At 43.2% G+C, this 15,774-nt stretch overlaps 1 protein-coding gene across 1 annotated transcript; it reads right to left on the minus strand.

Moving 5' to 3' along the window:
- Window positions 1–1,519: 1,519 nt before the first annotated feature.
- On the minus strand, window positions 1,520–13,099 carry kptn (kaptin (actin binding protein)). The gene is made up of 12 exons (XM_038272108.1): window positions 12,798–13,099; window positions 12,644–12,726; window positions 11,026–11,110; window positions 10,893–10,947; window positions 10,650–10,728; window positions 10,354–10,427; window positions 7,512–7,618; window positions 7,263–7,367; window positions 7,114–7,177; window positions 6,900–7,035; window positions 3,754–3,927; window positions 1,520–1,900 (listed from the first exon to the last, which is right to left on the minus strand). The coding sequence occupies exons 1-12, from the start codon at window positions 12,997–12,999 to the stop codon at window positions 1,736–1,738; spliced, it is 1,329 nt and encodes a 442-aa protein (XP_038128036.1). The 5' UTR covers window positions 13,000–13,099; the 3' UTR covers window positions 1,520–1,735.
- Window positions 13,100–15,774: the final 2,675 nt, after the last annotated feature.

Here is a 15,774-nt window from a genome sequence, read left to right on the forward strand (position 1 = left end):
TTGGACCACTCACCAGCAGTCCAGTCCTGTTTCTCTTTAGCCCAGGCAAGACGCTTCTGACGCTGTCTGTGGTTCAAGAGTGGCTTGACACAAGGAATGCGACAGCAGAAACCCATGTCTTTCATACGTCTGTGTGTGGTGGTTCTTGAAGCACTCACTCCAGCTGCAGTCCACTCTTTGTGAATCTCCCCCACATTTTTGAATGGGTTTTGTTTCACAATCCTCTCCAGGGTGCGGTTATCTCTCTTGCTTGTACACTTTTTTCGACCACATCTTTTCCTTCCCTTCGACACTCTATTAATGTGCTTGGACACCGAGCTCTGTGAACAGCCAGCCTCTTTAGCGATGACCTTTTGTGTCTTGCCCTCCTTGTGCAAGGTGTCGATGGTCGTCTTTTGGACAACTGTCAAGTCAGCAGTCTTCCCCATGATTGTGTAGCCTATAGAACTAGACTGAAAGACCATTTAAAGGCTTTTGCAGGTGGTTTGAGTTAATTAGCTGATTAGAGTGTGGCACCAGGGGCCATCAATTTTGAACCTTTTCACAATATTCTAATTTTCTGATATGATGAATTTGAGATTTTCATTTGTTGTCATTTGTAATCATCAAAATTAAACAAAATAAACATCTGAAATATATGAGTTTGTATGTAATGTATGAATATAATATACAAGTTTCACTTTTTAAATGGAATTACTGAAATCAATCTACTTTTTCATGATATTCTAATTTTATGACCAGCACCTGTATATGCACACATGAAAAGGAGCAATGTTTCTATGAATCTTTATAATAAAATTGTATTTTTCAATTATTTAGTGCCGATTTTCAGTTCAAATATCAGGCATATGACTGATCCACTGAGTCAGTTTATTGACATTTCATTATATATTAAACAACTTATAACGCAGTTTGTCTGAGATTCATTAAACATTGCAGTGGAAAACCTGCTAAAAACAAAGAAAACAGCAAAAAGATAACAGGATATAAAAGTAACAGGCAGCTTATTGAAGGCAACCAGGCCTTAAAACAGAAGAACCAGCCATCACGTCATCACCGGCTGTTTGAAGTCCAGCCCAGAGAGCAGGTCACCATCAGAAGCCACACCTTGCCAAGATCCCAGAGGTGCATTCAGTCCGGCCTGCAGAGCGGTAACCTCTCAGCCATGAAGGGAACGACCTCAGGGTCAGATCAGCTTGGGTTTGGCTGTGTCCAGGAGATAAACGCCTTCCTGTGTTGCTGAGTCAGCGTGAGGTTTGGCACTGATGGTACTATGGGCTGTTGGTCAGGAGTTGACCTCCTAACAAATCCAGCCTATGGGGAAGTATTGGACACCTGCAGGCTGAGACTAAGGAAGACCCTTGGGATGAGCCAAACATCAGACCTCCTGCTCTCAGTAAAGAGGAGAACCACATAAAGAGCCAAATGTTGGTTTGGAAGCATTTTCATTATGGACAACACATAGCATTCTCTTTGTTCTTGTGTGCAAGCATGCAAAAACACACAGAAAGAAGACCAATCAGCTATAAAAGTGTTTTTATTCCTAAAAACGGAACACTTTCAAGTCATCTCACATCAGTTCATTCAGACGGTGCAGCTTCATCGGATCGATGCCCCACAGCTTCAGAGCAACGCCTGAAGGTCTGTCTGCAGAACGTGACCTGAGATGATCCTTCAGGCAGCCTTCCAGTGTGCCCCGCTGGGACCAACACAGAGGTAAAACTCTGGATCCTTGTTAACATGTTGGGGGCCGATCGCCATCATCAGGGTTCTGGGGGTGAGCGGCGCTGTCCTTGGCGTCTTCTACTTCCTGTGGATGTAGCTCAGAGTGCGCCGCCAGCGCCAACACCCTCTTCTCCAGCCTCTTAAGGACCAGATCAGTGGTGCAGGTGAGACTGTGCTGCAGAGATGAGAGAGAACAACAGGTGAGAGAGAGAATGTAGCGCCATGACGACAGGGGCGGAGCTAGATGGGGGGTCAGGGGTGGCCATGGCCACACTTTTTCCCTATAATACAAACGCTGGCAGCAGTAATACTCTCAAGCGAAACGTTTTAACTTATTTAACATTAAAAATTTCTGAGAAAAAGCACTTTAAATATGAAATTATTCCAAACTGTTCAATAAATGATCAGTGTTTATGCATATTTTCATGTGCTTTACTGGAGGCATCCATGTTTGTCAAACAACACTACTGCCACCTACTGGTTAGTGATGTCACGGTGCGGTATCGGCTGTTGATCAAGTCCCAGTGCTGTATCTGGTGTTTGTCACAACGCGCTATTATGCTGCGTTCACACCGGACGCCCAACGCGAGTCAGACCCCCTCCTCCACCGCGCAGCCAGAGCAGCAAAGCTGCTTCAGCCGCGCGTCAGAACTAAACTGGTACAAGCAGCAAAAAGGAAGCAGCAGACGCATTTTTGCTGCTCCAGTTGCATCAGGTGTGAACGTAACAATATCCAAGTCACCTTCAAAACATTCTTCTTCCAAATGTTGGCTACATATTACGGGTTTTTTCTCTGGCCAGAAGTTCGATGGCAAATCCTCCCTCTTCAAGTTGGCGATCCAACGACCAACCCGTCCGTGGAGGATCAGGAATCAGAAAGGAGTAATAACTTTTTTTTCACTTTTACCTGATGTATTCCAGCATCCAGCTGCCATGCACGTGGGCATTGTCAGTTTCACTATAGCTCTGGTGAATTTCAATGGTGAAGTCCTCTGGAAATCTTCAATAATTGTTGTTGATTGCAGATGTGTCTAGTAGTTCCCATTGATTTTGCTTGGAAATCGGGGAGAATGGCGCTAGGCTTACCGCACCGTGACGTCACTGCTGGAAGATGGCAGGAGAGAAGGGCTACTATATTTGGGAAAAAATGGCCGCTCCCAGACTCAGTGATCAGGATGAAAATCAGTTTTAATTTTTTGAACTGATTAACACTAAATTTATTAAATCATTGTGAACGTATTAGTTTTAGGTGTAAATAATGATCCATTTCATAGCGTTTTTAATTAGAACTACTGGTAGCTGGAATTCTTACATGATTCTAGCTATTGTAACGGATGTAACGAAACATGCCACGAAGTTGCTCCGCAGTTCAGGGAGCGAGAGAAAGGTGACGCTCATTTGTTTAAATTGGGGGAGATTAGTTTATTTCCTAAAAATCTTACAGTAATGCTTTTTCATTAAACAGAAAGAGAATCGAAGCATTTCACAGAATCAATAAGGGAATTGGAATCGTGAAAATCTTATCAATTCCCAACCCTAGTAATGATGATGAATAAGATGTTTGCCCCAGAACTCAAACCTGAAAGAATTTTGTCCACTGTGCCTTTAATTTAGACAGCACGGATGTTAAATACATGCGTCTATTTGTTAGCAAAGGCTGAAGGAAAGTATAGTTTGTCTTTATTTAGAAAACATGGATGTTTTGCTCGTTCATTAACCTGTTGGAACAGTGTAGATTGACTCTGAGGTTCTGGCGCCCATCTGCTTTCAGCCCTCCGTCTACATTGGTTATTGCCTGGCCACCCTTATTAAAAGGTTCTGGCTACGCCTCTGCATGACGACACGTGAATCACCTGCAGCGTAATGTTTAAGGTCCATGTGGATTCAGTAAAGCTTTCAGGAATAGTCTAATAAGCTTCATTATAACAGCTGAACAGTAAAATGTTGATCTTTTTCAGCAGCAGTTTGTCTTTCTAACAGCAGAGGTCATCATTGCAGAAGGCAGAAGGTCTGAGCGGCTGCTGCTACCTGCAGGATGTGGAGTCCTTTCAGGGTGAGGACAGCCAGCTCCCTCAGACCGTCTCCGGTCAAGTCAAGGTAGATGATGGACAGCAAAGGACTCTTGAAGCTCCGCCTCCACTGCAGCTGAAAGCCTCCGTCCGGCCCGCCGCCTGCCGGCATGAATTTGTAACAAAGGAGTTCCTGCATGATGAAGAGGGACAGAGAGTCTTCATCACCTAGAGCTGTGTGGTGGGAAAAGAAAATCCATCGCCTATTAAATAAAATCAAAAATAATATAAAAACGTTCTGCTCTCTCTGCTTTTTCTCATAGTAGCTTCATTTGGTCTGTTCCTGTTTGGCTGTGACTCCATCCTGGAGAGAAATATCAGCTGTGCTGCTGCCATCAACACCTTTGTTTCTAGATGTTGGAGCTTGGCCTGTTTTTCAGTGTAGTCCTGTTCTCTGACTGTGACTAACTGGATCTATGGTGTCAGATGTTAGTCAGATTATTTGTTATAACTAATATTTTTTCAGATATGCTTTCATTCATACATTGCCATTTGTTTTTATGCTTAATGTTCCTGATTCCTCTGTTTTAAGCAATACATTTTAGATTAATAGTGAATTTCGGCAACAGGGTTTACGTGCCTTTACTTTGAAGGGATGATTTCTATTTCAGTTTCCGGTAGAACGAAAAGAAGCACTACGTTCCTGTCAATACCAGATGGTTTTTTCTGCTCATTAAAGGACATTACAGGTTTCCATCCACATTTTTATAGGGCATCTATAAAAGGCGAACAGGTATAATTTGCTTTGTTGTGTAGTTTTATGTTTATAATAACTCAAAGTTTAATTAGAGTTTATTTATCCAATAGAAGTTTGAATAAGCTAATGCTAGCTAACGGCATTCATCCTTTATGGTATTGTTTTTAAAACGTGGTCATATGTTAAGTGGAGTAATTCTATTTTGTTTATCTACAGCTCTTTTGGTGTGTCTATGCTGTATTTTCATTTCTGTTGAATAAATGGTGTAGAAGCCAATATGTACAAACTCTATAAGAGAAGGGAAATGATGTGTGTATGGGCGTGTGTTTCACCGGAAAAGGCAAATCGGTTTCGCAAATTGGTTCAGTGACAAAGGGCAACCTTGGCCAACCATCCAACCCTCACCGGAAATGAGTCCGACTTACTGCCGGCAATGCAGACCAGGCTCTGACACCGGTCATACAGAGACTTAACAGCCCTTATTAAAGGGCCCGGGACTCCATACTCCTGGAGTACCCCCCACAGGACTCCCCGAGGGACACGGTTGAATGCCTTCTCCAGATCCAAAAAACACATGTAGACTGGTTGGGCAAACGCCCATGCACCCTCTAGAATCCTGCTGAGGTTATAAAGCTGATCCAGTGTTCCACGGCCAGGACGAAAAACCACACTGCTCCTCCTGAATCCGAGATGCGACTATCCGATGGACCCTCCTTTCCAGAACCCCGGAATGGACCTTAACAGGGAGGCTTAAGGGTGTGATTCCTCTGTAGTTGGAACACATCCTCCGGTTCCCTTTTTTAAATGGAGAGACCACCACCCCAGTCTGCCAGTCCAGGGGAACTGCCCCTGATGTCCACGCAATGTTGCAGAGCCGCGTTAGCCAACACAGCCCCACAACATCCAGAGCATTAAGGTACTCAGGGCGAATCTCATCCACCGCTGGAGCCTTGCCACTGAGGAGCTTTTTAACCACCTCAGTGACTTCAGCACCCGAGATAGGAGAACCCGACCCGGAGCCCCCAGGCTCTGCTTCCTCAATGGAAGGCGTGTTGGTGGGATTAAGGAGGTCTTCGATGTTCTCTGCCCACCGACATACGACGTCCTGAGTCGAGGTCAGTAGCAACCCACCCCCACTATAAATAGTGTTGGTACTGCACCGCTTCCCCCCCGAGACGCTGGATTGTGGACTAGAATCACTTCGAAGCTGTACGGAAGTCTTTCTCCATGGCCTCTCCGAACTCTTCAGCGACCAGCCGAGCCACCCGCCGCTTTGACTGCCGGTACACATCAGCTGCTTCTGGAGACCCACAGGTCAATAAAGCCCGATAGGACTCCTTCTTCAGCTTGGCAGCTTCCCTCACCACTGGTGTTCACCAGCATGTTCTAGGGTTGCCGCCACAACATCCACTGACAACCTTGCAGACACAGCTCCGACTAGCCGCCTCAACAATAGAGGCACGGACCATGGTCCACTCCGACTCAATGTCCCCCACCTCCCTCGGAATGTGTTCAAAGCTCTCCCGAAGGTGGGGGATAAGCTCCTTCTCATGGGGGACTCTGCTAGACGTTCCAAGCAGACCCTCACAATACGTTTGGGCCTACCAGGTCTGACTGGCATCCTCCCCCATCATTGGAGCAAACTCACCACCAGGTAGTGGTCGGTGGAGAACTCCGCCCCTCTCTTCACCCCAGTGTCCAAAACATGCGGCTGCAGGTCAGATGAAACAACAACAAAGTTGATCATTGAACTACGGCCTAGGGTGCCCTGGTGCAAAGAGCACATATGGATACCCTTATGCTTGAATGGTGTTCGTTATGGACAATCCATGACGAGCACAGAAGTCCAACAACAGAACACCACTCGAGTTCAGGTCAGGTTTTTCTTTACTTGTTTTTGTAAAATTCTCTCTAAAAATCCACCCATTTCCTCCTCACTCTTCTATTCTGTCTCTCTGCTGCTTTGACAGAGAGCAAAAAAAACAACAACAAAAAAAATATATATTTTAGGGACCCAGTAGCTCCTCTGCAGAACCATGAGAACATTTCAGCTGCTTTCTTCTCACCAGCTGCTCCGTTCTGAACCAGCTGGGAATTTCAGCTGCTGTTCAGACTCTGCTTAAGGTCTTTACATATTTTACATAAACAAGTAATATTCTCTTCCCACCAGTTAAAAAATAGATAAATAAAATAAAATCTTGTTGCTATAGTAACTCTGTGAAACAACTGTCCAAATAGAAACCAATACTAAAAATATTTGCTGCTGCTGAGGATCCAAAAAAAAGTTTCTAAAATTTGCCAAAGAGGCAAAGAACCAGGAAAAAAGAAGCAGAAGGTGAAACGAGCTTCCGACCCAGTTCTACAACACATGAGGCTGATTAGCTGTTTATGTAATGAGTGGTTCTGACCTGACCGTACGTTCCCAACAGCACCTCCTTCTGCCCATCGAAGTCCAGGTCAATGACCAGCGCACAGAGGACCGCATCCCACTGATCGCTCCCTGACAGACAGGTGGACCGGGCCAAGCCAAACTCCTGGATGTCTCTGAGGAAACACATTCAGGAGAGTCTCAGTGGAACTGAGGACCTTCAGGGAACCTGTGTCCTGCTTCCTGATGCCCACCTGTAGACCACCGCCATCTCTATGGTGCTGGTTATCAGCAGGTTGAAGCTGTGGGTGTCATCACCTGGAAAAACCAAAAACATCAACAAATCAACACAAAAACAACAACGAGCCGGAGAGCAGTCCAACTGGGCCCACTGGGGACATACCGCTGCCTGCGCTGGGCTCGCTGGGCCTGGCTCGGCAGCTGAGTGGGAACAGAAGCACAGTGGAAATCGGACTGTCGAACTGAACCTGCCAGTTCTGCAGAACCTCTGAAGAAAAGAAACGGTGAAACACAGCTTAGTGTCAGAACCTTCAATCTGATCACAGGAGCAGCCAGAATCACTGAGGCTGAGGCAGAACCACCTGCACTTTGCAGAATTTTACATATCCGATAAAAGATTAATTTTACTCACCTGGTCCGCTCTGGTTGACCAAAGCCAGCCCAACGCAGCCGTTCTGACAGCCATATGCTGAGAGCCGACGTCCACCAGGGACACTCGTCATGTCCAACCACAACACGCTGTACAGAAGAAGTGACCACAAACGTTCACAACCATCCAATGAAAAAGGCAGAGCATCAAACCATTCCTAGCTGGACTAATTAAGCTTCAATAGAGGAAGAGAGAGAGAGACTTTCAAGGGATAACAGGAAGGTGTTATCCCTAGAGAGAAATAACACGCCATATGAAAGCCCAAGACGTGCCTTGATTACGCCTCTTAGCCTCTACACTTACCAGATCTATCCACAGTTAGCAGAATCAAACGTTTTATTTTGGAAAGTATTCAAAACTTGAAATCAAGTAAAATGAATCACCTGCATTCCTTTACATAAAATAAAATGTATTTAAATGTGATATTTGTCCAGTGAAACCAACAAAATAAAACATGTTCCTGCTTCTGTGCAGATTCCCATCATCTGATCTACAAAAGTCTATTTTTGCCTTTTTTGTTGATGATGCTGTGATTCATTTATGTAATTAATGCAGCCATAAACATTGTAGAAATGTTTATGCAAAGCTCTGGCTGTGGGGCGGTTCATGTTGGAGCCTGTCTACCTGGGAGGAAACATGGACACTTTGTGAGGAAGGGATTGGTGTTTGTTTTTGGATGGCCATCAGAGATGGGAAGTCACGAAGTACAAATACTTCGTTACTGTACTCAAGTAGATTTTTCTGATATTTTTACTTTACTACTTATTTTTATGGCGACTTTTTACTTCTACTCCTTACATTTTTACACAAATATCTGTACTTTCTACTCCTTACATTTTAAAAAATTGGCTCGTTACTTTAGTTTTGAATCATTTCTATGGAGTTACCGTTATTATTTTTCACGTCATCAATACCAAATTCAATCTAATTGGATGGGAATCTACGTTGCATTTGACGTACCACTACAAGATGAATCGACAAATTCGGCGGTATTCATTGGCGGCAAATCATTGCAGCTTGGTGGCGGTGGCGTTAGCATAGTAGCATGGACGACGAGATGATTGAAAATGAACACAACGGAGATCTAGTCCTATTGGCAGACATCCATTTAAAATGTAGGCAACGGCATGAAAAAAGTGGTTTCTACTTTTACTTTTATACTTTAAGTAAATTTACAAGCCTGTACTTTGTTACTTTTACTTGAGTAAAGAAGTTTAACCAGTACTTCCACTTTTACCAGAGTATTTTTTAACACAAGTATCTGTACTTTTACTCAAGTACGGAAAGTGAGTACTTTTGCCATCTCTGATGGCCATTAATCAAATACCAGAACCATTAAACATGATTTTCTTTCTAAGGGTTGAAGTGTATGGTCTTTGTGTGACTGGTTAGAAAAAAAAACGACTGTAAAAAGAAAGAAATCCTACTTGTCAGGAGGAGTTACCAGCAATAAAAAAGCCACTTAATAACTGAAGTAGAAAACCTTTTAAAACCTTCACAAGGTTACACAGAAAATCTACCAATGCTAACTACGCTAACTGCTAAAATAGCTTGATACTAAATTTCTGCCCCAAATGCTAACCTTGCTAACAACTAACTTCTTCTTCACAGAGAGGGTGATGAAAGCATCGCCGCGGCTCCCTGTTGAGTTACGGCTGCCTTCCTGTTTTTATCAATTTCTGAAACACATGGTGATTCGATTCAGTATCGAATTCCTGACCCAACGATTCGATTATTTTCGATACTCAAGAATACACAACGATACGGTTCGATTAACTGGTGAATATATTTATTTTTTTAACCTTACAGGCTAGAAAATGTGTCAAATTTGAAATAAATCAATGAAAGCTGTAATATTGTTATGCATTTAATTTGAGAAACAACAGCAAATAACAGAAGTAGAAAGGTTGTACTCCACCTATTCCTATTAAAACCTCATTCACTGATGAATAATAATACCTCTGCGTTATAGCTTCTGATAGGCTTAGCATAAAAAATACTGCACAAAATCAGTGCAATGAGTGCAATGCAATACCTCGGCTCCAGACGTCCCGCCCCCTCCACAGACGCTCCGCTGCTCCTCTCCCAGATTGTGGCGAACCGCAGACAGGATGCAGGCTTGTTTTGTTTTTATGACCGAAATTGCGGAAAACAACTCATGAAGTTTGACCATCTAGAAGAGCGAGGTGCGCGAGAACATTGGGACCCTTTTTCCACCTGGATCTCCTCTCTTTTTGGCCCTCATGTCCCTTCGTCGTCAGACTAAACTCGCCCCCACTTCCTCACCGCCTCAGCCGTATCTAGACCCACAGTTTTTAGCACAGACCACGCTTCAATATCGAGCATAAATCAAAAATGTCTGCATCAAGCTCACTGTAACACACTGCTGTAAGAGTATTAGCGCCACCGCAGCACAGGAGGGAGAATTACGTCCAGGAGCAAATGGATAAAAATAGACCGGAGGAAAAAAAACACATGAATCGATTCTCTTGTGGACGTATCGATGCATCGGATCGTCGGCTGTTGGATCGATGCATCGATACAAAACGATTATTATTTACACCCCTCCCCCTTACCATCCTGCTGTTACCCTGGGCTGCATCCCACCACCCACCAACTATTCCACATGATGCTTGTTGTTGGTTCTGATGTGAACAAATGGAAAACCAACCTGTGCCATTAATATCGATTCTGCTTATTAAGCGGTAAATGAAACAAAGTGACAGAAAACAATGAAAAGATCAGTTAGAAGCAGCAATGGTCCAAACATTAAACCTGATGAAGTAAGAGGAGGAACGGAGGCTGAAGGCGGAGAGGAACTGACTTGCTAAGCAGCTGCTGGAGTTCAGGGAAGAGTTTCTCTACAGGTTGTTCCTCAAACTGGTGCAGAGAGGCATTCTGTGGGAGAACTGGGATTAATGAGACCACAACACGTAGAAAACATCACTACAGGAAACACATGCCTCACCCTTTGTAAGCAGATCCTAAAGTGAACCAGTAAACTGAACCAAAAGGGTCAGAAAATGCTTATTTTCTATTTACATTCTAACACATTTCCTTCATTTAACTGCTTTCCATTAAAGTATGGTAGTTGGGTCTAGAAGCGGTGGATGATCTGACCTCCTTGTACAGGTGGATCCTCTGGTCATGACCACTGAGCAGGAAAACCGTCTCCAGTCCTCCATCGGGACATGGCACCCTGACAGAGAGAAAGCTTCAGACATGCCAGGATACGCTCGTCTAAAGAAAGCTCCCCACTGAACTAGACTCCTCAGAAAACATCCATGAACATTTTGGAAGATCTGAACCAGACAGGAAGCAGAACAAGCAGCAGGTGTGTTTGGATGTTGGAGATAAACTCACTCAGTGTGGTAGAGCTGGAAGGGCGTGAACTGCAGCTCCAGGTTCAGACAGCTCTCTGCTCAGAGGAACAGATCATCATGAGGAGGAGGGTGTGTTTGTGTGTGTGGGGCAGCGTGCACACGGCTTCACTCACGTGCAATGGACTCCAGGTTGAACTCTGAGCCGGGCTCATAGTCGCAGTAGATGTTCAGGAAAGGAGTAGCTTTGTCCCCAGAGTCCTGCAGACGGTGGGGAACAGGACCGGATCTTAGAACCAGAACCTTTCAGCTGCCTGACAGCACAGCTAGATGTCTGGATCATTAGGACTCTACATGGCAGAGGCTAGACCAGAACCACTGTGATAGAACATCTGGAGAAACTAAAAATGGCTGCTCTCAAGTCAATCATTGAACCTTTGCAGCTTCAGATGTTCTGCAGAGATCAGCTAAGCTGGAGTCATCATCTGGACCTTCTCAGTGAAGAGCCGAGCAGGCAGCATTCCTTCCTCCTCCTATATGACTTTTCTGGGGCCAGCTAATGAAACCCAGATGTTAAAAATGTAGGGAAGTAATATTTAAATTTTAAACCATTCTGGCTTAAACATGTATATAAATGTATTCTTTATCCGACCATATTCTCCCAAAAGTTAGAACATTTCTATAAAAAAAAAAAATCTGTCTTAAAATCTTTTTTTTTTTTTTGTTATCTTCTGCAGGCCAGTTAGTTCTACGTCAGCCTTAACACCTAAATTCAGCCAATCATATATCAACGGTCATCTGTCAATCAAATTTTTTCGGTCAAAGCATCTTGATTCTTATGTCGCAGCTAATATACGCAACGGTTGAAATCAGAATCATGTACGGCTGGAAGCCTTCTACACCAGACCAAGCTTCTGCCGCCCTGGCGTCCTCTTCCACAGCATCTTCGTCCCCGCTTTCCTCCTCTAAATAAAAAAATGGATGATGGAGGAGACTCATCCACGACCTCCGACACTAAACTCTCCTCCTCTTGCATGTTTCCTCTGTCCATAGCGTTCCTTGACAGTGTCGTTTCTAAGTCACCAATTTAGTGCTACTTGGTCCTAATGGAATTTCCCATTGGGAACCTACTAGCACTAAGTTGCTAACTGGTTAGCAAGATGCTTCCGACAAACCGGACACAACCAAACTTGCTTGCAAACCTTCCGCCACAACAATCCCGCCCCCTTGATAAACGACCAATCACATTCACTTGATTCACTCATGTAAAGTTGGGCACCACTCAGGAGAATTTGCAAAAGCAACGGTTGGAACAGCTGCTTCCCTACGACTTTAATGTTTTGGTATGACCACTATAGGACTGCAGAGTATTGATGGTCCAGCAGCACTGATGCATCGGTGCAGGCTTTGAGCCCATAGAGCAATAAAACTCTGTTTCCATGAATGGTTAATACAACTATTCCTTATTTGTGCTCATTAATTGTGTTTTTGATAAAAATCCTTTCAATAAAATGCCATCAGAACGCTGATAATATTGTGTCTCAGCCCCCTCCCCCCTTCAGTGTCCATATTGGATCAGTCCATTTGCTGCACATGTTCAGAAAGGTCCAAACAGACAGCAGCAAACCATTTGAAAACAAACGATGCTAAGAGCAGTGTTGCCAACTTAGCGCTTTAGTCGCTATATTTAGCCACTTTTCAGACCCCTCTAGCACTTTGATTTCTAAAAAGCTCCTAGCGCCAAATCTAGAGACTTTTTCAGAAGCGCGCTAAATGTTGCTGCTGTACCGGTACCTTTATGAAGGTGATCCCCACCACCAGACCTCTTTTGGGTGAAGACTTGTTGAAGGCATCAATCGATACGATCTCTGCATCAACTGCACAAAGAAAGCAGGAATCAGTCCGCGAGCCGGTGGTAGGACACAGGGTCCAGTGGTGCCTCCGGTACCTGGTATGTAGGTGAACTGGACCTCCTTGGCCACCGGCCGGACTTTATGCTGCAGCTCCTGGTACCTGAAACACACCACCTTCCCTTTCAGAGTGGCCGCCAGCAGCTCCTGCTCCCCGGCCTGACACAGCCCGTAAATGTTGCTCTGGGACGGGAAGCGGCTGAAGCTGTCCTCCACGAAGGGGAAAGCCTCACGGAGCATCACAGCCAGCCTAAACACCGCGGGGACAGAGCCCGAGGTTTGTTTATGCCTCAACTATTCATCAACTTCCGGGAGACCGAGCTAGCCAAACCCACTGCTTCCGGTGGGGAACTTCAAAATAAAGCACTGACACCGGTTTAATAACTTTATAGAAGACTGGGTATCGTTTTATTTTGAAAAGAACTCATCATTAACAGGAAGTGATAATTTAGCTGACAGTTTCAAGCTGCGCTCATGTTGTTGAAAAATAAAAATCTCTGAATTATTTTATATTTTTATGCTGTATTTGATTATTTTATTGGGTTTTATTATTTTTAGCTATGTTAAGGACGTTGTTTACAGCTGTAGTTGTTTTAAAGCGCTCTACAAATGATGATGATGATGATTAAAGAAAGAATAAATGACCTGTTTTTGGATATATCTGGTATGTGGCTCATGTGTTTTGTGCCTCTGGCTTCTTCTTTTATTTCTTTATTGTTCAGATAGTCTAGATCGGGGTCAGCAACCCAAACTGCTCAAAGAGTCATATTGGTAAAAAAAAAAAAAAAAAATCTGTCTGAAGCAGCTTCTATAAGCCTCATATGGCAAAAAGGGCTCTAAGTGTATTAGCCCAGTATAAAGAACGCATCAGAGTGCTACATGCTCAATCTATGAATGGTTTTCTATGTTTCAACCAAACAAGCAGCTGTAGTGGAGTTTGGAGATGCAATCCACTTCTGAAATCTATCTTTGTTCTCCTCTAATTTATCCAGAGGTTCTGCGATCACAGTTTTTCTCTCCCAGCTTGGTGTTGGGCTGCATATTTAGCCTTCCCTGGAAATGCCTTTCCTAATGACTCTTTTTATTATTTGCAAACTTCTCATTCCAAAGCAAACATGCAGGCAATCCTTCCTCATTGGTAATGAAAGCAATTAATTTGCTCCATTCTTCTTTGAATCCTCTTTTCTCATCAGCTATCTTCCTTTTTTTCCTCTTTGGGATCCATGGCCTGAAGGCTGATTAAAGGCATAAATCAAAAATATCTGCGTCGCAGTGAGCTTGACACCAATATTTTTTATTTATGCTGAATTTTAAGCGTGGTCTGCGCAATACGCTGTTGGTCTAGATACAGCAGTGAGGATTTACAGCAGCCACCTGCCTGGCGCCACACCGTGCTGAAACCTGCTGCAGGCTGTGACCACTGATCTCTATGGCTATGACGCTAATTTCCATTGAAAGATATTTTTACACATATTGTTTAAATGTATTAATTATACACATTTAAAAAAAATGGAAATGTAATGAATGTTTGTTTGACCTCCTGCACACCATATTTCTATTTTCATACATTTTTTAAAGAAGCTCCAGCGAGCTGCAAGGGGGGCATTAAAGAGCCGAATGCAGCTCTGGAGCCGTGGGTTGCTGACCCCCTGGTCTAAATCATGGATTTATCTGTTCAATAAACGTTTTTTTTTTTTTTAAGAACTAGTTTTTTGTTCTAAGATAATTGAAGGCTGAAAGTAATCTGTGTAGATATAAAGTGTAATGCTGTGTTTATGTACCACGCTCTACGGTTGGTTGTAATCATTCAGAGAGATATGCTGGTGAAGATTCTCAGTCATCCAGGTCAGTCATTCAGAAAAGTAAAAAAAAAAAGCACAATCCACTGGACTTTGTTTCCAAGTTTTAAAGGGTTTCGCTTCCCATCCAGGAAGCTTTTTGAATTCAAAATCAATTCAATAATTCAGAGAGATATTAAGGGTTTAGGGTCTCATTTATAAAGCTTCTATACGCACAAAACAGGGCTTGAAACTTGCGTTCTTCCCTTTCCATGCAAAGGTTATTATTTACCAAAAACTAATTTGCACGCGCAAAATCTGACCCAGGCCCGGCCCTAAACAATTTGGTGCCCTAGGCAAGATTTTAGGTGGCGCCCCCTTGCATCAGCTGTGCAGTACTTGCATGTCTGCTGGTATAAATATACTCACAAGAAACTAAAAAGCTTTGTCTTGGATATTGTTTTATTTACATAAAACAATATTCACATTCAAAGAAACAAAAAAAGATCATATGAAATACAATATAAACTAGAAAAAGCTGTTTCGGAGAAACATCAAAGTGGGAATGCTTTTGCTGAATGAAAAAAGCTGAAATTAACTGCAGAACATATAAAAATGTGACATGAAGTCATCAGAAACTTCAAACTGCAGAAAACAATTGAATCATCTGAAGATTTTGTAGGGTAGAATCATCTGGCAGTAAAATGGCAGAAACAAACTCATCTTAAAAGCTGCACAGTCAAACCATACATGATATCAAAAAATGTTGATCAGCATAAAGAAAACAGTGTCATCATTTGAGGATTGAAAATTTACAAACCTATGTGCAGAGTAACCATGAGAAGCAGAGGAAGGACAGAGAGAGAAGCTTATAGAAAGAGAGCTAATACCACTTAAGGAGCTGAATTTATAAAAAAAAAACTAACCTGCATGATACGAGCCGCTGTGGTGATGAATACACCGTTGGCAGGCTTAGGCTGCATGTTACTAGGTTAGCAGATGCTTTATTACAGTGTAAATCTTAGAGCCTTATTAATTCAATTCAATTCAATTCAGTTTATTTATATAGCGCCAAATTCACAACACATGTCATCTCAAGGCACTTTACAGTTCAACCAGATCATACAGTCAAATTGATACAAAGTTTTCTATCTAAGGAAAACCAGTTGATTGCATTGACTCATTGACTCAAATACAATCCCCCACACTAAGCATGCTTGTAGCGACAGTGGAGAGG

Source organism: Cyprinodon tularosa, unplaced genomic scaffold (assembly GCF_016077235.1).
Source record: "Cyprinodon tularosa strain WSP-4 unplaced genomic scaffold, ASM1607723v1 ctg818, whole genome shotgun sequence".
NCBI classification, from domain to species: domain Eukaryota; kingdom Metazoa; phylum Chordata; class Actinopteri; order Cyprinodontiformes; family Cyprinodontidae; genus Cyprinodon; species Cyprinodon tularosa.

Excerpts from the sequence above, each read along its gene's own strand:
- kptn (XM_038272108.1), bottom strand. The coding sequence starts at position 12,999 with ATGCTCCGTGAGGCTTTCCCCTTCGTGGAGGACAGCTTCAGCCGCTTC. Across the intron at positions 12,727-12,797 it reads CCAGTTCACCTACATACCAG|TTGATGCAGAGATCGTATCG; the intron begins GTACCGGAGGCA and ends TTCTTTGTGCAG. Across the intron at positions 1,901-3,753 it reads AAGGACTCCACATCCTGCAG|CACAGTCTCACCTGCACCAC; the intron begins GTAGCAGCAGCC and ends TCATCTCTGCAG.